This window comes from Globicephala melas, chromosome 16, assembly GCF_963455315.2.
Source record: "Globicephala melas chromosome 16, mGloMel1.2, whole genome shotgun sequence".
Taxonomy (NCBI): domain Eukaryota; kingdom Metazoa; phylum Chordata; class Mammalia; order Artiodactyla; family Delphinidae; genus Globicephala; species Globicephala melas.
Window position 1 is genome coordinate 72,093,295 of NC_083329.1, and position 26,471 is coordinate 72,119,765.

At 41.4% G+C, this 26,471-nt stretch overlaps 1 protein-coding gene across 9 annotated transcripts in view; it reads left to right on the forward strand.

The window, feature by feature from the left end:
- The first annotated feature begins 4,443 nt into the window (after positions 1–4,443).
- FAM13C (family with sequence similarity 13 member C) overlaps positions 4,444–26,471 on the forward strand; it is a 149,297-nt gene continuing 127,269 nt past the window's right edge. For 3 of the 9 annotated variants that reach the window (XM_030843961.2, XM_030843962.2, XM_060286348.1), the window contains exons 1-2: positions 17,499–17,667; positions 24,087–24,143. In XM_030843961.2, the coding sequence (XP_030699821.1) occupies positions 17,606–17,667; positions 24,087–24,143 (119 nt within the window). In that variant the 5' untranslated portion in view covers positions 17,499–17,605. The other 6 variants (XM_060286349.2, XM_060286350.1, XM_030843972.2 and 3 more) reach the window with 6 other exon arrangements.

Genomic DNA, 26,471 nt, shown 5'->3' on the forward strand with positions numbered 1-26,471 from the left:
CCTACAGAGAGCTGATGTTTCAGTTCTAGATTGTCAGACAGAAAGAGCCAATGTCACATGAAGTCTGAAGGCAGTCAGCTAGAAAATTCTCTTACCTTGGGGGAGGGTCTTTTTGTTCTATTCAGGCTTTCAACTGACTGGATGAGACCCACCCACATTACTGAGGGCAATCTGCTTACTCTTACTATTAAAATGTTAATCTAATGGAATGTTAAACTCTAGTGATTTAAATGTTAATCTCATCTAAAAAACACCCTCCAGAAACACTCAGAATAATGTTTGACCAAATATCTGGGCATCCTGTGACCCCATCAAGTTGACCCATAAAATTAACCATCAAAAGTGGTCATCTGTCTTACTGGAAAGTTCTGTGTGAAACAGTAGGAAGCTATTAAAGCTAAGCAGTTCTGAATTCAAGCCCAGGCTCTGCCAGTTACTAGCTTTTTGACCCTAGGTAAGTCAATTTATGCCTTTGGGCCTTGGCCTCCTTATCTATAAAATGTGGGGTTAGATGTCTAAGGACTTGATAAGTCCAAAATTTTCTGATTATATAATTCTTGGTACTTACCTACAAAAGCTGTGTTATAAAGAGATTAGAGGCCATAGTCTACCTACAGTTAAAGCCAAACACAAGAAATGTATGTAAACTTGTAAAGCAAGATAAATTTATGTCAGCTAGATGGCAGAACCTACTGATTTACTGAATGGGATGAGAAAGACTGAAAATGGAACTAGATTTGAAAAGGACAACTGTTGGAACATTAAGTGAGATGCAGTTTTCCTCTCCTGTCTTTTGTGACTACACTATAAGACCAATGGCATTTACTTTGCCAATTCTCTTTCTGGGTTCTTGGTGATAATTTTCTTCGCACCTTTCTCTTCTTGTCCCAGTTGTTTTCTGTCCTGTTGCCTTTGTGTGGAAGTCGATGTGTTAGCGCACAGAATCTAGCCCTAAATGTACTGCCAGCTGTAAGACAGAATACATCCTCTTAGATAATGATCATCAGGTCTGAGTATATGTAACACTTATAAGGAGATTGTACCGTAGGTGGTATGCATACATGAATAATAATAAGTATTGGTATTAATATGGCAAGTTGGCTCTGTTATTCCAGTCTGAGAGTATGTGAGATTGATAGGTTTGGTAACTTTGCATATAAAATAGTAAACTTGAGAAATAGCAGATATTTGGTCATTTGGGTGCAAAAATTTATTTTTATTTTTTAAAATCCAAATATGCCTTCTTAAGGCAGCTTATTCTCCAACCAGTCAATTTGCCATCCTCTGTGCTGGATACCGTTGGTGCCCAAAGCACATTCTGTAGAAACTCCTCTCCCTGTTCATACATCAGTGGTGCCGAGAGACTTTTCTCTCTGTGGCTAGTTATTTCTAATTGGAACCGAAGTGACAATGTGTGTGGCAGCCATATTTCACAATGGGGACAGTAAAACAGAGAAAGCCAAACCGGAGGGAGAGGGAAGGGGGAGGAAGAAAGGGAGAGGGGGAGGGGAGGGGAGAGAAGGAGAGAGGAGGAGGGGAGAACAGACTCAGCCCTGAGGAGCACAAACGAGAAATGGCAGAAGAGCACAAGGCAACTGTTAGTTCATGTCCTTGTACCTTGTATCTAAAGTAAAGATGGCGAAGGGAAATTCATTGGTTAGATCCAGCCCGTAGAAACATTTTGTTTGATCTACATAGCTTAAAAAAATAATTTGCAACTGAGAGATTTTATATAAAAGATCCACATTCATAACTTGTTTTTAAAAAAGCATATGTTCTGGCAACATTTTTTTTTTTTTTTTTCCGGTATGCAGGCCTCTCGCTGCTGTGGCCTCTCCGGTTGCGGAGCACAGGCTCCAGACATGCAGGCTCAGCGGCCATGGCTCACGGGCCCAGCTACGCCGCGGCATGTGGGATCTTCCCGGACCGGGGCACGAACCCGCATCCCCTGCATCGGCAGGTGGACTCTCAACCACTGCGCCACCAGGGAAGCCCGGTTCTGGCAACTTTTGACCCACATTCCGTCATGGCAACGATGGAGCGACGGGCTGCAGGTGAGCTGTAGGTAGCTCCTTTAGACAGAACAGGAACTCTGTCCTCTTCACCGCAGTCACCACCACCCGCAGTGACTCCTTCCCACCTGCTTAACTGGCTTAGGATGGCTGCCTGGCCTCTCTGAGCTTTTGAGTTAAAGACCTTTGTAGGAGTCTCTTCTATGGTCTAATCACCTTTAAATACTTCTCTCTCTAATCTACTCAGCACATCATAGGTGCCAATGACTAACTGTGACTGATGCCTAGAGATATTGCTGGAAACAGGCCTGCTCCAAACATCGGAGGGTCCTGGAGCAATACTGGTATTTAAAAGCAGTAAAGCGAGTTAGCAGGCTGTCAAATAAAATCCATTCTACCCTCCACCTGCGGCACATATATCTTTGTAACAATAAATCAAGAATATCCTTTAAGCTTTCATAGAATCAAATCTGGCAACGTGCCAAAGATGGCTGATTTTTTTTGTTTTTTTTAGAATTATTTTTGCACATGTCTGGTGGTTCTTTGAATGAGATAGTGGGAGCAGTAAAATAAAGACCTACAGAATTTATTAATTGCTTTATATTTATCCTATAAAATTTATTTTCTGCCTTTATTTCAGCAAAACAAATACATTGTTAAAACAAGATTTTCAAATAATTGTGGTCTATTCTCGGCCATGCCATCTTTGTGAGTTATTGTGGTTCTAGATAGTTTTCTATTAACTTTATTTCAGAGAAACTTTGTGTTCTTAAAGTAGTAGCAAGTGGAATTGTCCAAAAAATGCTTAAAGGAATATTTCAACTTGGAAATAATCATGAACTTTACATGTACAAGCCATGAATTTACAGATCATGTTTAAACATTGTAATAGAATTGCATGTGGTAAAATATGATCACAGACAATATTATAAAATATTTTAATTCCATTATATAAATCTATTATACTTATTCCTTAATTTTCACACTATCTTACAGCAATTTTAGATCCACACAGTAAACTAAGGAGTTGCTATCATGCATGTATGTCTTTAGATATGGCAGGTGTGTGTGTGTGTGTGTGTGTGTGTGTGTGTGTGTGTGTGTATTTGAACCATGCAGGTTAATCTACCAGAAAAGGGAAAATTTTGTATGGTTCAACCTGATACGTCTTTAAGTTATTTGAATTGTTTCATGTTGTAAAATGGTTCTCAGCTGCCAACACCTCACTAATTTGTGTCTCTTGAACTACGAGTAGGAAAGAAAAGAGGCGAAATGGGTGATCCACCTTAAACCAGACCCCACAATCTCCTAAATATCCCAACTTTGCCGTCCTCCCTTATAGAGGGTAGTAAGACTCTGGGACGGTGGTATTCTCCCTTATCAGGTAAGAATAAATTCACTTTTGTCTTATGAAAAGGCCGTTTTGATGATATTTGGGGGGGAGCCAGCATTTGGCAAAAGAAGAATGGCTGAACACTGATAACTGGTGAAGCTGAATATATAACAAACACATATGGTGTTTGTTATACTGGTCTCTCTACTTTTATGTGTGTTGGAAAAGTTAAAAAAAAAACTAAAATGCTTGTGTTAAAACCTAGCTGGTCTGCAGGCCAAGAAAAGGAACTGATGAGTGAGTAATGAGAGCTCAAGACAATGTGATACGTAAGGCAGAAAATAGAGCCCTGGTGGCAGCCCCCTGTGGCCCCATCACAGGGTCTCCCTCAATTTGAGGAGTGAGAACATGAAACTCCCAACCCCATTCTTGACAATGTACAGCGCAGCCAAGCATCCCTGCTCACTTCTGAGTGGTACAAGGCAGCCCCCCGGCCAGCCTCCTGTTCTCATGAGCGTGCTGTCTGTCTGTGGTGGTACTCACTCCAGACCTTGGAGAGTGTGAGGTAAACCCTCTTCCACGGTGTTATTTCTTTTTCTTTTTAAATTTTATTGAAGTATAGTTGATTTACAATGTTGTGTTAACTTCTTGTGTACAGCAAAGTGACTCAGTTATACATATATATATTCTTTTTCATGTTCTTTTCCATTATGGTTTATCCCAGGATACTGAATCTAGTTCCCTGTGCTATACAGTAGGACCTTGCTGTCTATGCATCCTATATATAATAGTTTGCCTCTGCTCATCCCAAACTCCCAACCCTTCCCTCCCCCGCCCCCGTCCCCCTTGGCAGCCACAGGTTTGTTCTCTATGTCTGCGAGTCTGTTTCTGTTTTGCAGTTATTTCTTACTATAGTAGGAAGAAGGTAGATACATCAGTAAGGGGATTGTTAGCATGTGAAACAGCATAGGAGCCAGGCAGTTGGGAGAATCCCAGGGCCTGACTGGAAATCCAGATACCCCCACTGACTCTTAATATCTGCATGTGCTTTGCCATGTCTTTCCTCACTTCCTTTCATAACTCTCATAATCCTCAGTTTTCTCCTGAGCCTTCTTTATGACCTCAGCAGCCTCCAAGCAGTTCCCTTCTTCCACATCTACTCCCAGACCTTTGGTAATTACCATGGGGATGGGGTGCTGGGAGAGGGAGCTGTCCTCTTACTCCCTTCAGCTTCCTCCCGTAGACACGACTCCAGGAAGCAACCTACATGCCCATCGACGGAGGAATGGATAAAGAAGATGGGGCACATACGTACAATGGAATATTACTCAGCCATCAAAAAGGATGAAATAGGGCCATTTGCAGCAATATGGATGGACCTAGAGATTGTCATACTGAGTGAAGTAAGTAAGACAGAGAAAGACAAAGATATGATAGTGCCTGTATGTGGAATCTAAAGGAATGGTACAAATGAACTTATTTACAAAACAGAAATAGAGTCACAGATGTAGAAAACAAACTTATGATTATCATGGGGGACATGGGGGGAGGGATAAACTGGGAGACTGGGATTGACATGTACACACTACTGTATATAAAATAGATAACTAATAAGGACCTGCTGTATAGCACAGGGAACTCTACTCAATACTCTGTAATGACCTATATAGGAAAAGAATCTAAAAAGAGTGGATATAGGTATATGTATAACTGATTCACTTTGCTGTACAGCAGAAACTAACACAACATTGTAAATCAACTCTACTCTAATAAAAATTAAAAAAAAAAAGAAGGCAAAAGGCCAAAAAGAAAAGAAAAAAGAAACAGCTCCAGGAATGGTGGAGTTGTAGGCAGCCAGGCCCACCCACAGAAGCCAGTTTACCCATAATGTAGCAGCAGTTGGAGGAAAACAGTATTGAAACAGTCCCATTCTGTTTCCAAAAATAGAGCCCAATTTTCTGAGTGGATCATTGGGGCTTCCTAGAAGTTAAGTAGCACCCACAAGTCAACATACCAAGTAGTAAGCCAAACAATGTTCAGTAGTATTGTAGTACCATTAGTTCAGATTCTTATCCCCTGGCCAGTCCCTTACCACTTTCATTAAGTGATTTATTGTGTTGATGTGGTCATTGCCTAGATAGAGTTTTAACTTCAAAGTTTTTTTCCCTATATCTATGCAGTTTTTTTTCCTCTTCTTTCTTTCTTCTCTATATCCCTTCCCTCTCTTGCTCTCACATTTCCCCTTTCCCCCTCCCTCCCTCCCTCTCCCTCCCTCCGTCGCCCCCTCCCTCTTTCCCTCCTTCCTCTCCATCTCTTTTTTTCTTTGTTTTCTTCCCTCCCTTCCAAAAGCAGGCCATGCAACTTTTTCACATTTCCCAAGAATGACAAAATTTAAAGCTGGCCAAGTCACTAAAGATTGTCAAATCTAGCTGCTTCATAACTGAGGATACTGAGGTCTAGGAAAGTTTAGCCACTCACCACCCATGGCTGAGCGTATTCATGGTAGAACAGAGGCAACTTTCAAGCCCCAGAACTCTCCACCTGTACATTTTTTTGCATTATGCTGCTTTCTAGGCTTTTCAGCTTTCAGCATTTTAGTTATTAAATGAACAGTATCTCTAATGGGTGATAAGCCTTTTTTTTTTTTTTTTTTTTTTTTGCAGTACGCGGGCCTCTCACTGTTGTGGCCTCTCCCACTGCGGAGCACAGGCTCCGGACGCGCAGGCTCAGCGGCCATGGCTCACGGGCCCAGCCGCTCCGTGGCACGTGGGATCTTCCCGGACCAGGGCACGAACCTGTGTCCCCTGCATCGGCAGGCAGACTCTCAACCACTGTGCCACCAGGGAAGCCCCAGTGATAAGCCTTTTAACATTTATATTTCTTTGTAAGTTGATTCTAGATATTCTATTTTTGCTCACTGGATTGACCATTTCTGGTCAGTTTTGTGGTAGTAATTCATGTCCTCTTGTTCCAGGATTTGATATTTACTGTTGTAGCTGAGAGGCACAGTATCACACATGAATTTTTAATGATTTCTTGAGGAACATTAAGAAGGTAGGTGGTTTCTGTGCAAAGTCCAGTCCAGTGACAACACGCCCAGCAGTGAGCTGAGTTGAATCCTGCACTGAGGTATTGATACCAAATATAGATACAGAGCAGCCCTGACTGCTCCAGGGCCCAAGGGAATGCATTCTCTCTGGATGTATGTAAACCACTTGCAAATGACAGGCAGCTCACAAGGTCCATGGAAGGTGGAGCTAAACCCTTGTCTCAAGGAGGTGATAAGGGCAAATTTTATTTTATAACAGTATGTCCTTAGTAATTACAAATAGTTGTAGAGTGAGACATTATGCTTTTGGAACTATAAATATCTGCTCTTTTTAGTATTAGCAAAGAGTTTTCCTGCCTAATCTTAGCAATGTATGACTTCTGAGTTATTTTTTTTCCAGTATGATTGGTAGCTGGTACATTTTATTAAGTTTCACTAGCCTACATTTGTGAGCCCACTGGGGAAAGGGCTGGGAGAAGGAGAGAAAAGGCCTAAGAGACAAGGGAGGATATGACTAGAAGGGTTTTCTTTGTTGCTACCGAGCAAAAGAAAATTCAGAATTGCTTCATGTTTGGATTTGACCCAGCTTTTATCTAGCTAGCTAATACTGGCTTCATTAGCAACATGCTCTAAGCTGGGAGTTCTTAATCTTTTTTTTTTCCCTATAAGCCATGCAGGATGCGTGATGGCTGGGGTATGGAATTTTCCCATCGTGTGCCAGGGTTATGAGCAGTTCCCAGTGGAAGAGCTGCAACAACTCCACCCCTTAATCTCCACCAAAGAATGCAGCTGGGAATGCGTGGGAGACAGAGTGATGCCGTTAGAGAAAAAAGCGTGGATCGGCTCTAATTTATTATTTAGAAATTCAATTATTCACAACTGTCAATATTTGACAAATGACTTGCAAGTTGCAACATGCCAGGGTGTTGAAACAACACTGGTGAGGACTGTTGCTTGAATTAGCTACATTAAGTAGCCAGACATTTTGTTTCTTGGGAATATCAGAAATCTTGTCTCTGTTCTTAATTAATAATTATATCGTACCCCATATCATATATATATGATATATCCCCCCAAATTATAGATTAATGGTCCATTGAAATGAGAAGTATAACTATGTACTGTCATGAGTCTAAGGATGAGGAAACCAACAATCAATGTAAATGTCTGTGGCAGATTAAAAATGGATACAAATTCTTTGATGCTCCTCTCATTAGGAGGTGCGTCTATTATCCTGCCCTTAAAAGTGAGCTGACTCATATCTGCTTTGAGTGGTAGAGTATGGCAGAAGTGATGTTATACCAGTCCAGGGGAAGCCTTTCAGTGGACTGGCACCTTCTACCTTGGTCTCTTGGAGGTCAGCCACCACGTAAAAAGAGATGACCCTGAGACTACAGTGCTGTGGGAAGTTCAAGCCACATGGAGAGGCCCTTAACGAAGAGATGCCATGTGGAGACAGAGGCCAGGAACATAGATCTGTTGGCTGTTGGAGTGAAGGAGCCAGCTTGGAACGTGGTCCTCCCATCCCACCTGCCCCAGCTGACACCACATGGATCAGAACTGCCCAGCTGAACTCTTTTGGAATTTCTGACCCTCAAAATCATGAACAAAAATAAATTTTTTTAAAAGCCATTAAAACAATAGATAATCAGAACAACCTAGGTTGAGAATTTTAAAGAGATACAGAATATTGTGTTGTAAGCATTGGCATTTATATAAGGAGATTACCAGTGGAAATGTGAGCAGATTTTTTTTTTTTTTTTTGTGGTACGCAGGCCTCTCACTGCTGTGGCCTCTCCCGTTGTGGAGCACAGGCTCCGGACGCGCAGGCTCAGCGGCCATGGCTCACGGGCCCAGCCGCTCCGCAGCATGTGGGATCTTCCCGGACCGGGGCACGAACCCGTGTCCCCTGCATCCACAGGCGGACTCTCAACCACTGTGCCACCAGGGAAGCCCTGTGAGCAGATTTATATGGACCAAAGCTCAGAGAACATGTACAAAGAGGATGCTATTGAGACTGAAAAGCAGAGTAGTTAAATGGAACCGTGGGAGGAGAAGGAAAAACTCAGAAATTTCTCTTGGAACGTGTAGGAGGAATTACAGGGAGAAAAATACACTTTCCCCTTCCTAGAACAAAGGAGGTTTCACTGAGTGGGCCCCAGGTAGCCGAGATGTGTTCTGCTTATGGGTACCCATGGAAGTGTGGGGCTGTCGTTCTTCAACGGGATGACTCATTAAATTGCTATCTGTGTCTGACTAGAGCTTCAGCTATACCACTTTAAAAAAATTTTTCTTTAATTTTATTTACTTTTTAAAAATTTTTAATTTTTTTAAACATCTTTATCGGAGTATAATTGCTTTACAGCTAACAGCTATACCACTCTGCTGGGAGGACGAGGGTGCTGAAGAGGGTGGAACTGCCCCTCCTACCTTGAATCAGTTTACGACTTCAGGCTGCTACCTGGTAACTGTGGGGCCCCTACCCTGGTGTCTCTCACCCTAGTAGCACCCCAAATATTGGGCCCAAGCCCTTTTTCTCATTGCTTCTCTGCCCACCTACCCTACTCTGCCCATAAAGTAACATAACTTCAAATATTCTAAGTTTTACTATATTAAATAATTATTTAATACATTTCTCCTGATTTATATAAATGAAAAAATTACAAATTGACTAAAAGTATATTTATTGTATGCTGCAGTTTTGGGGAGGGGTGTACCTACAGCATACTGATTCCATGACACTGGAAGAGAGAGCCAACATAACTTTTGCTAAAAGTATATATTCTAAAAAGATGTGAAAGGTTGGATTTGATTGTATGCAATGTCAGACGAAACAACATAGAATTTCATAGGAATGTATGCAGAGCTGGGACTTGGGTTCCACATACCAGTTACTCTCCTTTGGAAGGCACAGGTGTGGCTCTGGAGTAGCAGTTGACTCCAACCATCTGGGTCCATGGGGTGATATAACCACCAGAACCACGCATAGTTATCTTGGGCCACATGCAAAGAGTATAATGTTGAGAGGAGGAGATGCGAATCCCATTTCAGTCTTCACTGAACAAACCATGCCTGGAGTAATAACATGTTCAGGGTAGTAGGTGCACTTTAAGAGGATATTTTCACAGTTTATCCAGTTCTATACAACCCAGAAAGACACTGAAGGGATTCTAAATCACACCATGTGAAAATGTACTGAAGGAATGGGGAAGATTTGGCCAGGAGACCAGAAGATGGAGTAGATTCATTTTTAGGGGTGTTCATTCACGGTTGAAAGTAACAAGAGGCGGGGGAGGGATCAAGTGGAAAGAAATTATTTTCAAGAATTAGAGGAGTCCAATAAAGGAGTTTGTGGAGTGTAAATTTCTTGTTCCTGAAGGTTTCAAGCAGCAGTTGGGGGATTGCCCTGGTACAAGTTTAGATATTAAAAAAGAATTAGACCAGTTAACTCCTGAGGTTCTTAAGAATCCCATCAATAGGAAGGATGTATTTGATCATCTGAAAATTAATTCAAGCTAAGGTGTTAATAATGAAATGTGTTTTTTCCCAAGAAAATTTTTGTTTTAATAAGGCGTTCTAAATCAATAATTCTACTACCATCTTGTCCCATAGCAAACACTGGTGATTGATCGATCCCCTGTTGTCTTTCTGGCTGGACTGGGACCACACCTCAGGAACAAACAATGTCTTGGGCAACTGGCACCATCAGCTGTGTTGGCATAACAGCATGAAATCTGTTTGTTATTCCTGCAAAGCCAAGGAAGAAAGGTCTGAAACAGGAAAGCCTCATTATCCGAAGGTAACTTGTCTTGGAAAAAGCCCACTTAAGGTGAGTCACTTAAAACAGGAGCTAACATGTCAAAGTAAATAGAAAAAATAAGGGGTGAATAGAGCTTTATCTTGGGGAAAAAAACGGCGGAAGTGAATATTCACTCATTTCATTTCACAAGCGTTTACCGGGTAGCTACCATGGTAGACACCATTTTCAGCCCTGGGGGTACAGTAGTGAATAAGACCCACAAATCTTTGTCTTCAAAGAGCTCCCATTCTAGTGGGGGAGGCAATTATAACACAAATAGACGAACAATTATTACACATCAGGTCCTATGAAGAAAATAAGACAGAATAAAGTGATGGGAGCTGCTAATTTAGGGAGTGTGGTCAGGGACATTTTCCTCAAGGAAGCACATTTGAGCAGATCTGGGGGTGGTGTTCCCAGCAAAGGGAATAGCAAGTGCAAAGGGCCTAGGGAAGGATCAAGTTCACCTGTTGTAATAAGAGCAGGGAGGCCAATATGATTGGAGGGAAGTTCAGAGTTGTCTCAGGCCCAGGGTGCATAGGGCCTGGTAGGTCATGGTACATAGCAAATATGTTATAAAAATGTTCTTACCTTCCATTATGGATATAATTGTCATAGCTAATTCTTAGAAACAATGAAAAATAAATTATGCCCATTGGAGGGGATTTATATATAATTTTTCTGCAAAAATTTTAATAGCTCAGAATGATCACCTTCACTTGACATTTGACATGTACTACATAATTATTAAAAGGTAACATTTACAAAATTAATTAAGGGCTTCATACATTTTTCCAAGAACCACTCTTAATCCTTTGATATTTAACTCATTCCCTTCGGTATTGACATGTCACCATCCTTGTCAATTTTTTATTCTTGTTATTGCCAAAACCTCGTTTATCACTGGTCTTGAATGTGATTCAGACCAGTCTCCACCATCACTTCCACTGACTTCATGGAATCCTGAATCTTTTACACAAATAAAAACTTTGATTAGCAATCCGTTTACATATCTGCATTTTGTTGTCAGATGAATCAAAGAGAGATTGTCACACAGAGGTGGACTTGCTGTACACTAGCATTCGTTGGAGGGTGGGGGATGTTTGAATGGAAACCAATATCATAACCAGTACTCCACTGGTTTATATTTTTGGTATCTCAGCTTCGCCTCGCTGGACATCTTTGAATCTTCGGGAGCTCCGAGCGGTCGATCACTCAGATGATGAGGCCTCTTTGGTTGCCACATCAGGTACTGGGGCTGGAGAGGGAAAGGACAAGAGGACAGAGAATTAGGGAGAGTTTCCTTAACGGAACATTATCTTTTCAGGCAAGAGCTCTCTCTTTGCTCGGGGAAGCCTGCTCACTCCCAAGGCTGCGGGCAGGAAGCTCCGAGGCGCTGTGTGCCTACCAGCGGGGCAGGCCTCTGCTGACTTCCTGGCATTGTTAGGGTGCTGGCTGCTTGCCGCAGGAGCCTGCAGAAGGGGATTTCTCAGAATGGAATGTTCTTCCAGGGATGTGTGGGTATTTACATCAAAGAAATGTAAAGTGAGCACAGAGCCAGTCTGGAGGGAGCTCATTTCATTTTTAAGAGCAGCCCATCTGCATTTAGTAAAGTTTTCATTTTTATTGTTCTTAAAAAAAAAAAAAACCCTATATAAACACTGTGCCATTATGAGAAATAGAAAGAAAATATCATCTTTTAAACCTACTACCCAAGCACAGCAGTTTGTTCATCCTGTTCCAAACTTTGTTTATATATTCTTATTTATTGTAATAATAATAAAAATTGATGACAACATTTATGGACTTTTTTCTGTCATTTTCAGTTACGTCATTTAGTCTCCGTTAAAATCCATGAGATAGGTCATTATTACCTCCAATTTTACAGTTGAGAAAACTGAGGCGTGGAGTGGTTGTCCAAGTTCAAACTACTAGTAACTGGTGGGTCTTGAACCCTGGCAACTCTAGACATTTCTTTCTTGACCACTATATTATTGCTTTATATTTTGCGTATAGCCAAGTCCATACATTAGAATTAATTTATCTTCAATTATAATAAAGACTATTAAGCCTGAAATTCAGATGTTGATTTTAAGAGTACTGATAGAAAAAGTAAAACATTGAAACTTTTAACATTTAAGTGAATTAACCATATTAAATCTAGCATCTTTATTCCCCCCTTATTCTACTTATATTGTATAAAATAGGGTTGTGCATAAAATATATACTATATATTATATGTGTATACATACATTCATAATTACTCTAAAAACATGATGACAGGGACAGTGTCTGGCTTGTTCATAGCTATGGAATAGTGACAACCATGTGGCATCATTTGTTCAATTAATAATTATACCAGTTAATCTGTTTTGCATTTTTTTCCCCCTGATACACTCTGGAACTTTTTCCTCAAAATTCCCAGTTCAACATGCTGTTAATAGATAACATTGAACAAAAAACTGGTCTTCATTGAGTTTGAGAAATGTTGGTTGAAAAACAAAATACTGCCTAATATGCATTGTGAAGTTATAATATACACCCTTTCAAAAACTTATTTCTGATCATGTAACTCTCTTTTTTTCTTTTCTTTTCTTAGACCATGTGGGAGACTAGAATTCCACTGAGGACACTTTGGGAAACACTGATCTACAACTTACTTCTAGAACTCCAGGACTGTAGGTTTTCTGCTTCTCTTTTTAAACTCATCTTGAACTACTATTTAGTCAATTAGTGTTTCCAAAATAACCGGATGTTGTATGATTATTCACCAGTATTTTCCTATTCCAAGTTGAATAATACAAAATATCAGAACAAAACAAAGCCCCAGACACTATAAAGATAAACTTTAAACCTGATTTAAAATGAAAACAAATAATGTTAGAAGAATTGGTTAAAAATAAGAATTAAAATGGTTGTTTTTTGCATGCTGCGAAAAACAAGTATTTTTTTTTTCTGGGACATTTTTGTATTTGTTTTAACCATAATCAACTATATCAAAAAATGGTTTCATTGAATGAGAATACTACCTAAAAGCTAATTTTAGTCCATAATATTCATGGAGCTGCTGAAAATCCTTATTTCTTATCCGTGGACATTATTGAATACCTGCACTTATTTTATACAGTTGTTATTTCATGTTATTTTTGAAGGGCCCACATTACTTCATACACTTGTCCAAGTCCTGTTTCAAAGTTGAGAGCATTATATTTTTCCATTCCAAATAGATCACTAGGAATACTTAAATGAGAAAAGTATGATCTTTCTCTGCATTAGAACATTTGGAATCAGCACCATAGACAATGAGTAAAAGAGGTTTCTGAAAACTGGCAACCTTTGAATTTTTAGAGCCAAGAATGCTGAATATAAACTTACCTTTTTTGGTCTCAATAAAACAGAAAGAATAAACCTTGTTTTGTGATTTTTAAATAATGTGTACACATACATAGTGTACATAGAAGAGGCCACGTCTGACACTCCTGAACATAACTCATATGAGGCAGTAGGTGGCTTAGGAATGTATTCACACTATGTATTAAATCATTCAAGGGCTGAATACTTCTAAAGTTATTTCAGTCCATAGAGTTCAAATCTGAGACCATATAGACATACCTCATTTTATTGTGCTTCCCTTTATTACTCTTTGCAGACACTGCGTTTTTTTGTTTTGTTTTGTTTTGTATTTTTGCGGTACGCGGGTCTCTTACTGTTGTGGCCTCTCCCGTTGCGGAGCACAGGCTCCGGACGCGCAGGCTCAGCGGCCATGGCTCACGGGCCCAGCCGCTCCACGGTATGTGGGATCTTCCCGGAGCGGGGCACGAACCCGTGTCCCCTGCATCAGCAGGCGGACTCTCAACCACTGTGCCACCAGGGAAGCCCAGACACTGCGTTTTTTTTTAACAAATTGAAGGTTTGTGGCAACCCTGTGTCAAGTAAGTCTTTTGGCACCATTTTTCCAACAGTGTTTGTTCATCTTGTGACTCTGTCACATTTTGATAGTTCTCACAATATATCAAACTTTTTCATTATTATTATATTTGTTATGGTGATCCGTGATTAGTGCTCTCTGATGTTACTATTGTAATTGTTTTGGGGCACCACGAATTGCGCCCATAGAAGATGACGAACTTAATTGATAAATGTTCTGTGTGTTCTGACTGCTCCACCAATTGGCCATTCCCTGTCTCTCTCCCTTTCCTTGGGTCTCCCTATTCCCTGAGACACAACAGCATTGAAATTAGTCCAGCTAATAACTCTACAATTGCCTCCAAGTGTTCAAGTGAAAGGAAGAATTGCACATCTCTCACTAGCATCAAAAGCTAGAAATGATTAAACTTAGTGAGGAGGACATGTGACAGCTATAGGCCTCTTGTGCCAAACAGCCAAGCTGTGAATTCAAAGGTGATGTTCCTGTAGGAAATTAAAACACAGCATCCATTCTTCAGCCCATGAATCGAGGAGTACTTTAGACTTTCAAGCCTTGTTGTCTAAGAAATAGATCTTGTAAGGCTGTAGCTGCCCTAGGTTGTGATTCCTCTGATGGATCTGGGCGAAGTAAATTGAAAACCTTCTGGAAAGGATTCACCATTCTAGATGCCATTAAGAACATTGGTGATTCATGGGAAGAGGTCAAAATACCAACATTAACAGCAGGTTGGATGAAGTTGATTCCAACCTTCATGGATGACTTTGAGGGGTTCAAGACTTCAGGTGGTGAGTCAGTAACTGAAAATATGGTGGAAATAGCAAGGGAACTAGAATTAGAAGTGAGCCTGAAGATGTGACTGAACTGCTGCAATCTCATGATAAACCTTCAACGAAAGAGTTGCTTCTTATGGTTAATAAAGACAGTGGTTTCTTGAGATGTAATCTACTCCTGGTGAAGATGCTGTGAGGATTATTGAAATGGCAGCAAAAGATTTAGAATACTACACACACTTGGTTGAGAAAACAGTGGCAGGGTTTGAGAGGACGGACTCCAATTTGAAGTTCTGTTGTGGGGAAAATGCTATCAAACAGCATTGCATGCTCATTCGTGAATGGAAGCTTAAATTGACGTGGCAGACTTCCTTGTCTTATTTTAAGAAATGACCACAGCCTCCCACCCTTCAGCAACCACCACCCTGACCAGTCAGCAGCCATCAACATCGGGGCAAGACCCTCCCCCCGCCAGCCAAAAGATTACAACCTGCTAAAAGCTCAGGTGATGGTTAGCATTTTTTAGGAATGAAGTATTTTAAAATTAAGATATGTACATTGTTTTTTCAGACATAATGCTATTGCACACTTAGTAGACTACAGTATAGTGTAAACATAACTTTTTTTTTTTTGTGGTACGCGGGTCTGTCACTGTTATGGCCTCTCCCATTGCGGAGCACCGGCTCCGGACGCGCAGGCTCAGTGGCCATGGCTCATGGGCCCAGCCACTCTGCGGCATGTGGGATCTTCCCGGACCGGGGCACGAACCTGTGTCCCCTGCATCGGCAGGCAGACTGTCAACCACTGCGCCACCAGGGAAGCCCCTAAACATAACTTTTATACATACTGGGAAACCGAAAAATTCATGTGACGAGCTTTATTGCAACATTTGCTTTATTGTGGTGGTCTGGAAGCAAACCTGTGATATTTCTAGGGAATTCGTGTGTTAGGCTTTTATTCAGCTACTTTTAAAAATATTTAGAGAGAGGAAAGGAAAATTGCAAAGGACCTTAAGGAAACCTGTTGGTCTTTGAAAACTCTATTTTGATTTTTCAGAGTATAACTTTGAAAGTTAAAGATATGACTCGGATACAAATACAGGGGCATATCAGAGATCTGTTAACTTTAATAAGGGGATCCATAAGAGGGGATCTATGAGATGATGATTAATGGGGGGATCTATAAGATGATGATGCTCTTGGTTCCAAGAACGTTTTGAGGATCTGAACATTTGCAGGCATTTAGAAAGAATGTTAGTATAAGATTGTTAGGTTAGATGCAAGATTGGTTAAAGCTGCACAACGCAATAAAACCATCAATGCTGAGGTTATCTTTTCCTCTGGACAGATTGGACAAAATGTACCATGTTAACACGTAACTCCACCATGTCAGGAATCGAACTTAAGAGTGAATAGCATGTCAAACACAAGTCCATTTTTTTTTTTAGAGAATTAAGCAGTCCTTGGGTGGAGCTGTGAAAAATGTCTCGTGACACTGAAAGGTCTCGCTCTTTCCCCTTAGTACCAAGTTTTGAGTAATTTTTCTGATAACCTGAAAATGAAATTTTGAAATTTTTTGCTATCGTTTAACTCACCGTCTGATATAATTTTGACCAAAAACCATCTCAGCTGCTTCTGGGAGTGGAGAAATTAAAGGAAGGGAATGGGGAATCTTCTTAATTCGAAATTCAAAATAAGTATCTTTCCCAGGTGACTGGTCACTCCATATCAAGGTCAACGGGCAGGAGAAATTAACGATGGAAAGAGTTCAGGACAAACATCTCCAGGGTAACCAAGCAAGTAGGGGCTAACAGCCTTCCCCTCCCCCAGCAAGGCTGCCTTTATTTAAAGGCGGTAGCGTGGGTGCATTTGCTCTCTCATCTTTTGTAAAGGTGGTTGGGAGTGGAGCTCGGGCGGGCTGCTCTTGCAGAGGAAACCCCATCTCGCTCACGGTCCCCCCACCCAGTCACCAGCTAATGCCTGGAACAAATTCTTCACCCGCCCTGCGTGGGCTCATTCACAGCTCTGCAGTCCGGGGCTGGGCGCTTCCTCTTCGGGACTGAAATAACAGAGTGCAGACAGATCTGGTGTGATGCAGCTAGCCCTCTTTCAGAGGCTTTTCTTTTTCCTGGGCAATAAACACACACCCACACATCCACACCCCCAAAACAGCAGCTATGTTTCCCTCCCCCTTCTCGTTCCCTTCCAGCTTTTTCTGAACGGTTTCTGAATCTCTGCGAGCCTCCATCCCTAGAGGGAGGTAGCTCTGTAAAACTGGTAGAAGACGTCTGGAAGAAAGCAAGTCGCCCGCGGATTTCAGCACCTAGGCAGAAACAGTCAGCCTTTCCCGGGGGTGGCGGGCACCGGGAGGCCCGGATTAAACTCGGCGCCCGGCTGGCGAGATTGGGGTCGTGCGGTCACGCTCCAGGTGCTCCTCGAGGGGGTCCCGGGGTCCCGGGGTCCCGGCGTCCCGGCCCCGCCGCCGCGCCCCGCCCAGCTCTGTCCCCGCAGCCTCGCGGGCTGCCGGGCTTTGTGGTTCGCCCGTGCGGCCGGGCCCCTGCTGGGGGTGTCGTTACGAGCATGTGCAGACAGCAGCCCAAGGTAGAGCGAGTGTGCCGGGGAGCCCTGAGACTTGCCTTGCAATGCCATGTTTGTGTATGTGCTCTAACTCCCGGAGAGCAATCAGGGAGACGGCTCCCCGGCCGGACTTGGCTGATGTTTTCTTGTTTCTGTTTCAGCCTTCAGGATAATTCCTTCAGCAGCACCGCTGTAACAGAGTAAGTGCTTTTTGTCACTAAAATAAGATTTGCATGCCTTTCTCAGGAAGCAACTATCGGGAAGGTATCCTCTACCGTTTCCAGCCGCTCTGGGTACTAGATGCATTGTCTCCTGTAATCTGGGGTTGTGAAGACCGCGAGATGTGGGGACTGATGGGGCCCAGAAATCTTTACAGGTTGAAATCAGTCTTTTAGCAACTACGGGAGAGTGATTAAAACAAACTGATGGCCTGCGGGAGCTCAGTGCTCCAAAATACGTGTTCTTGGAGTTCAGATTTTTTTAAAAAATAAATCTCTCTGACATGTCAGTAGGAAAGCTTTGTTGTATTTTGCCAACGTTGGTGTCTGTTTTCATGGAGCATGCTGTGTACATTTACGGCAAATAGGAGATGGATGTGAAATGAGTTGGATTCCAGCATGTGATAAATAGGCTAAACTTAGTCTCACCCTCTGCTGTGTACAGACTTTTAAGACACAGTAGAGTAAACTTTTCTTGCATGCCCTTTGTCAATTTTGTCTTCTGCCCTCAGAGATCTGGCTATAGGAGGAATGCGTTATCTAGTCTCATGGTTAAAGCTTTCGATTGGGACGACTAACACCGTTCAAACATGGAATGAAGGAGTGAATATTTTACTCAAGGCCAGCATGCATGGTATTTTTTTATTAGATATTTATAGTTTGTGGTTTTAATTCTTGTCATCCCTTCCTTAATATGTTTTTCTAATACTATGTTATATGTATATGTTAAAAATTAACAGGTAGTATATTATGTTAATACTATATGTCACTGATATATAATTTACATATATCCATATATGTATGAAATGTCTATACTTTATTTAGTAGTCTTTCTCTAGGCTAACTCATTATGTTTACTTCCAGGACCTTATGATAGAAGTCACTCTAAACATTTTTTCAGGAAAAAGGGGGTATAAGGTTGTATACTCAACTACATTTAAAAACGCTGCATCAAAAAAAGTTTGATACAGAAGTCCCGGTAACTTGGGAGTTATTTTCTAAAGTTCCCTAAAAGGCAAATAAATCATGTGAGTTTCAAGTCACTGTCACAATGACTGGGTGATGGAGGGCTGCAGGGCTTCCCGGGCCCTCTTGTTTTTCACATTCCTTTGTTTCTCTGTTTGGATATGCTGCTCTCTCAGTGTTGAGCTTTGGCCTCACTTAAGTTTAGTTACTTTTTTTTTAAAAAAAGGCCCAGGGTTGATTTTAGAAGATCCAATGTAGAATACTCATTGGGACCTGCTGTGTCCCCTTAATGAGACTGCTTGGTAATGGTGCTGCAGCTTTGCTTTTCTAAAAGCCTAAGAGTGGGGAGAGATGCAGGCCAAAGCATGCAGGCCAAAGATGAGGCTGTGACTCCCTGGTTCAGGTGCACAGGTATTGCTTTCCTCCTTGTGCTGTGCTTACAGCACCAGATGCTTTCTGGGCCTGAGTCTCAGGACCCCTGTGTGGCTGAATCCCCAGAGTCAGCCATAGGCATCGCAGCTTCAAAATGGAGTCACTTAATTCTAGATTTCACATGGACAGTTTTTTAAAAATTGGCTTTATAGTTAAATGCTGGGGAAAGTCTGGTACCTTGTCTTTGGACACTCCCCAAGGAGTTCTGATTGCATAAGGTCCTGTTGTTGTTTTCACAGAAGTGACAGTGATTTATTTTAAAAGGCACTGAGTGACAATGGGAATGCCATCTGGCTAATCTAAAAACCTGAGGAGAACATTTGAAGCATACTAAATCTTCATAGGTGTAACAGTACAGACGAGGGTCATTTAAAGCTAGTCATCCTATATTATAGTATCTTCTCCTCCCCTCAGTAATATGAACCGTTTTCCGTGGTTCTCTGGGCATGACCCTAAAGTCAGCAGGACCAGGATGCACTACACTGAGACAAAGAAGTAGCATGTAATCAGTAAATGTTCACGTCTGGTCTCGGCATGCACAGAGGAGGAGCTTGCCTCTCTTACGTGTTTTAGATACGAGAAAACGTCCCCTTTCTCCTATCCCCACCTCACTCCTACTTCCTCCTACCCACATGTACTTATCTTTTTTAGTGCCTGAAATTCTACCTAGAGATGATTTTGTTTTTGGATGAAGAACTCTGGTGGCGACCCTTATTAAAATGGAAATTAAAAAGTCTGTGCCCCTGGGAGGTGGATTCAAATTGTCATTAATACTTTAATATAAATTATGTTAGCAGCTAGTCTAACCTAAGAGGGTTCTGCTTTGCCAGCTGGGGGTCTTATAAGAGTCAAGGTGAAGGGGAATTGGGAGGGACTCAGGGATGTATTTTATGCTTTTCTCAGTTTCTCCCATGCCTGGCCCTGTCTGTGCAGCTCTGGACCAGTTCAATTTCTTTTGCTACCCAGATTCTTCTGAGATCAGAATGGCCTTGGCCTTGGCCTTGGCCTTCTCTTCTGTATCTGCAGCGCCCTTTCATCTGTTATTTTTCCATGGTCATTTCCTCTGTTGCCCTGGCTAACCTGTTATTTGAAATGAAGCCTGCCCAGCAATGAATTCTGCAACAAATTAGTTATCATGCAAAGCAGTAATTCTCAAAACCAACTGATTATCAGTATCAACTGGGGAAGGGAATGGGGGCTTGTGAAAAATCCAGCTTCCCAGGCTTTATTCCCAAGTGGGAACCTAGAAGTGGGTGATTATGTTGGAGTCAGACCACTTGCTGGTCTGGGTTTTTAAACCTTTAGGTCAGTGTTGAACTGTTCAGAAGCATACTAGTTATGTGGGGAGAGGGCAGAAAAACTCGCATTCCTGGGCTCCACCCCCAGAGAGTTGATCTAGTGGGGCTGCGGGTGGGGATGAGGCTGGAACTTGCTATTTTTTTTTCCATTTTTTAAATTAATTTATTTTTAAAAATTGAAGTATAGTTGATTTACAGTGTTGTGTTAATTTCTGCTGTACAGCAAAGTGATTCAGTTATATATATATACACACACACACACACACACACACACACACATATACACATTCTTTTTTATATTCTTTTCCATTATGGTTTATCCCAGGATATTGCATATAGTGGAACCTGTATTTTAATCAGACACACTTTGAGAAATCCCACAGGATTGCAGGCTATACCCCTGCAACTGTGCCTTCAAGGGACATGGTACTGCAGGGAATAGAAGTCCCCTTCCGGGTACAACTACAGTTTATCTACTCACCAGACTGAGATCTCTCTTCTTATTTACCTCAAGACAAAAAAGAGAACCTCTCATGGGTACTTCTTACTCCACCATTATCCTAAGAAACAAGTCTTTCTCTCTCTTGTGAACCCCTGGGAACGTAGACTGAAGAGACTGTTCAGTGGGCTTAGTGTGGTGGAGCGGAAGTGACACAGGCATCACTGCTTTACGCCTCGGAATCCTGGGAAATTCCTCAGCCCCTGTGTGAAGGTAATTCACACCATTGTCAGGCTTAATTGAGATCATATGAAAGAGAAGGTGAACTATAAAGTACCATCTAACTTTTTCTTGTTTGTGGTTGATAGAGGAAGCAAAAGTCCAAATAGAAGAGTTACGACCCTGAGCATTTCACAAAGAAATGAGGGCAAGGACAAATTATCCATGTATTGTCTGGGCAACAACAAATTAAGAACTCTGGGAACTTAGAATCTAGTTGATGAGAACCTCAAAGGAAGTCAGTTAATAGAGGTGTCTTCACATTTTTTACTGTGAACAACAATAAACACATTTTATGTCGCAGTCCAGCACAAATGTATAGATATGGTTTATTTAAACAAGTTTCGTGAAATAACACTTAACCCTCACTGTACTGATATTTTCTATTCTGTTTCTCTACCAATAGTAACAACAAAATGCCGGTAGCTGCTCTCTAATTTCAGGACCTCCTAATAGGTCACAATTTATAGTTTGAAAAAGTTTGTACTAGAAGATGCCTGGTTTTGATAATTTACAAAGAACATCATTAATGGGTTGGTCTTTAAATTCTTTTATTGGAATAACATGTAGGAAGAGAATCTCATGCCCAAGACCAGTTGGACACTTGATCTGAGTTGATTTTTTTTCCAGGAGTAGGAATATTTGGATATGGGTTCCCAGTGTGGAATCCAGTTTTATAATTGGGCCAGTATTGTGCATTTGTGGGGGGCTCCTGGGCGAGGAATCAGTAGAACAATCAGAAAGATGTTAATTGAGTAGAACTTGATGGTCTTCATCAAAGCAAATGGAAATTGAACTTAAAAGAGCTTGCATATGTATGCCACGGAAGCCATAAGGAGATCTGTTTCATCGCTATGTCTGCAGTCTAGGAATTGTGTTTTCTTGAGTGATGACTGGAGTTGCTCAGTAGTCCTTAAAATCGGATCAGCTAATTAGGTCTGGCTTCAGATTTCAGAAAGCATCTGCAACTTTGTATGTTCTGGTGCCGATTTCTTATTTTTAACTAATTGTACTTTGGGAAGAAAAATTAATAAATCAAATGAGGGGGAGAAAAAATAGTTCTTGCCAAATTCCCAAACAATAGGTATTGTTGAGCTCTAAGGTTGAAACTCTGTTTGAACCCTAGTTCTTTGGAAGCAACAATTCTAGATTTCTGTTCTTCATTGGCTTTTCTACTTAGCTAGGTTGTTTTTATTGGGAAACATTTTTATTCATTATACAGCTCCGACGATCTATTACAGTAAATGCCTCTAATGGAGGAGAACAAGACAACGTTTAGGAATTTAATTGTTGTTTTCCATGAGATGGACAAAGTGGGTTATTGAGAGTCAAAAAAAAAAAAAAATGGGAAAGCAAGGAAATTGAGTTCATTTTGTTAAGGAGAGCATTTTGTTAAGTCGATGCATTTTTTTTCCCCAGCTGCCAGGGTAAAGAGGGTTAGAGTCTGTTAGGTTAGAGCCTTTGTTTAATTCATTACAAAACCATAATTTAAAAGGGATAGTAAGGGAAGAGGACTGAAGCTTTCATCAGTTTGTTTTGTGGGTAAATTATACACCACTGCTGGTAAGGAATATTTTAAATTTCTAAAAGATTTCATGTAGTATAAATACTGTATTATGGTTATACCTATGTATGTAGATGTTTATTTATTTATGTCTACTCATTACATTGGGACTCTGTCAGAGCAGGGGCTAGGTCTTTCTCAACTTTCTGTCCTTTAGCAGTAGTGCTACTCAAAGTGTTGTTCACAAATTGTAACTTGTCTGAGACAAGAACAGTACAGAAATAGGGAGTATGCCTTTAATAACTTTTATAGGAATTTGATATTCCTGCGACCTTTTTACCAAATTATCTCTCCACAGTGGATTGGAAATAGAAAACCAACTGGTCAATCGTGAATCCCAAAAAGTTTGAGAAGCACAGCTCCAATGCCTAAGGCAGTACTTGGAAGGCAGCGAGTGCTCAATAAATGCTTGTTCAATTATTCCAGGGAACAGACTTGCTGAGGGGCCCGAGTTAATGATTTGATTCAAGCATTTATTGAGTGTCTACTCTGGGGTAACATTGTAGGCACTGTGGCAGTGTATCTAGAAAAAGAAATGATGGTTATTTCTTTTCATGGAATTAACAACTAATTTAAAAGATCTCAGAGGTACAAAGGAATTACATAACAGTGCTAGGCAAGATCTAGTTGGTGACTAAAACCTCAGAATGAAGAGTAAACCATTCTGTACTAAGGTTAAAATGGGAACATGGCACGTGGGTGAACGTGGCGAGGAAAGTTCACAGAGCTTGTGAGGCTGGAGCAGTGAAGGCTGAGTAGGAGTTGAAGATGGAAAAAAGCATTCCAGGCTGGAGTGGTGTGGGGTGAGGCGGAGTGGGAAGGGCTGAGAATAGGAACGAAGGCTCCCTCATACACTAGAGTGAGAGAATGGTCCTCCTCCAGAGGTACTTAGGCAGCGTGGAACACTGGAGAGCTTTGAATATGGAAGAGCCAAGAATTTTTCACGAGGTTATTTCAGAAATTTTGTGAAAAGGAAGGATGTCAAGAAAGTCTGGAGGCCAATGGAGTGAGCCAAAGGGCAGCTGGTGTGGTTTGGGACTGCCTTGAGGCAGAAGAAATGCCAAGAGGCATGTAGCAGAGTCTCTTTTGAGCCGACAGCAATCCACCAGTGTTGGTGTCAGATGTTCCCTCATGTGCTGTGAACACTTAGGTTCTTGCTAAGATCTTGTTTGCTTAGGTGATGCAGAGTAGTGGACGAAAAAGGAGTGTTACCTCTGGTTCTAAGCGTTTAAGCTCACGTGATATGACAACATTGGTATCATTACCTGGTAGACGTCGGGGAATTGACGCTGGCTTGAGTGAGAGTGGTAAAGATTGTTCCATTTTTTAGTTTCCTGTGCTAATCGTCAGATAATTTTAGACTGTTGCTGCTTCTGCTGCAGCAGACAGTTGGATCTGATGTGGTTTTATCTCCTCTCTCCAGGTGTGACGAAGACACGGTCTCTCTGCATGAAGATCAGACTGACTGCTCTAGTCTCAGGTAGGACTCACCATTGCTTGGTTCTTAATTGTGAAGGACAGAAACCATCTGGGTCTGGTATCATAAGTCTCTTCTTTGAATTCTAATACTTTGTTCTCATGTTCTGTTTCTTCTAATAGATTATCAGCTGTTGAAGGAAGTTTTGTTTTGTCCACTTTTGTATACCCCCCTTAGCACTCAGGACGGTACCTTTTCTATGGAGAATGCTCAGTAAATGCCTATTGAATTCATTGATTAGCACATCTGTTCCCATCATAGACCTTAAGGAAGAGCTTCTAGATTTATTCACCAAGCGTGGCATTGAGTGTCTGGATCTTGGTCATCACCGGGTTCATGATATGATGGCAGAACCTTCACGTTAACCATTTCTTCTACATTTGCTTCACTCAAGCACTTTCACATGCATTTTATTATTTAATCTAAACAACTGAAAGGAAGCTGATGTTTCCCTCCTCATCCTAGATGGAGAAACTGAGGCTCAGAGGGATTATAGCTCATCCAAGGTAACACAGCCGCTATGAGGCAGCATTTGGACACTGGTCTGTGTGACACTTGTTGGGTAACAGACATTTGTTGAAGGCCTTTGTTTCATACATTTTTGTGTGCCAGAAACCAGTGGAGATACGGGATGGAGAAATTCAAACCAATCCCTGCTCCCAGGAATTCAGTTCACTGGAGGAGATAGGCCAGAATATAGATGATGATGCTACAGTGTGTTAAGTGCTGCTTTACTAGCGGGAAACAGAGGATTCACTTAGAGTGACCAAATAGCCCAGTGAGGTTTCTGGGATGGATTCCTGAAGAAAACTCCACATGTCACATGACTCTTTTTGGTGGAATATAAGGCCGAAAAACCAAGCAGAGGGAGCAACTTACTGGTAAGCCAACAGAGGGCAGAGAAAATAATTCAACTTGAAGGTATAGCAAGCAGTTCAGGATGGCAGGAACCCTGAGAGCTGAGGATGCCAGGAGTGGTAAGAAATAAAGTTCCAGAGATAAACAAAGACCTGATTACAAAGCGTTTATATACCCTGCTAAGGAGTTTGGAATTTATCCTGGAGGTATTGGGAAGACTAAAAATAACCTTCAGTTTTCTCTTTGCAAATAACCACTCGCCCAAGGCCCCAAGTGAGAGTAGCCCCCATTTATTGGATTGTGGTCTTGAGCCAACTTTCTTTGGTAGGCATTTCACAGAGACCGTACTGCCTCTGTCACGTAGAGATGCCGGCATCTTCTGGATGAGGGTCACAGAGGTGAGGTGGTGTGGCTCCGGCTGCATTTCTAACAAGTAGGAGGATATTTTGGACTCTTGTTCTTTTCAGAACACCGTGCTCGTTCTCAGTTATGACTGATTCCAGTAAGCGGTGACATAAATTACGTCACCTATATTCTGTTTTGGGGATTCTGAGGAACCAGTAATAGGTTGGAAATGTATTTCTAAAGATGACTTTTCTATTTAGGTTTTATATTTGTGTAATGAGATAAAGATGCTTTTTGCCCCGTTTTTCAAGTCAAGGATGACATTTATAGCTTTTGGGCACCTTGAAAATATGATATGTAAAACAAAATTCAGGTATTATTTTAGGAAGGAGTCTATCAAAAGCGTCGTTTTAGATTTGAAAAGTCATTTTTATTCTTGAGTGTGCTAGAATCCTCCTCGAATGAGGAACACTTAGGCTATGGTAGAGGTCGCTGTTGCTTCTTCCGTTGCTCACCCAGGAGCATAGGGTGTGTGGATGAGTAGTATTTGTCACTAGTGAGAGACGTGCATTTCAAATGAACCAGTGTAGTTCCAACTCATGGTGTGATATTGGTTTCCAAACCCATTGGTGACATACAACTTTTTTTTAATTACAGATCTTAAGGGAGAATATTAACCAGTGTCACTGACATTGTTTTGTTGTTTGTGTTTTCAGTTACTATCATGAAGAATTATTTCACCCGTTGGGTTTTCCTTTACCAGATACTAAGTTTGTCCTGAGGCTTAAGTTTAACTCTTTCACATCATTTTATTTCCACATCTTGTCCAACGACATGCACCCCGGCCATGTTCCAGACATCCTGGCCCAATGTTTTCTCTGCTCTTATCCCAGAGACTAACTGGAGCTCATCTTCCTGATATCAGCTTAGTGAGTTTAATCTCCTATTTGTAAAAAGGCATCCTGAGCAGTCGACATAGAAATCTTTCTTTTGCTGTTCTTGTCTCTTGGCTTTATGTATCCTGAGCCATGAGGAAATGCTTGCTAGCTGACCTTGCCAAAATCTCTTTTATGGGTACTGCTGGTCAGGGCACAGGAGGGAAAAACACCACCTGGGGGAAGTGGCCAG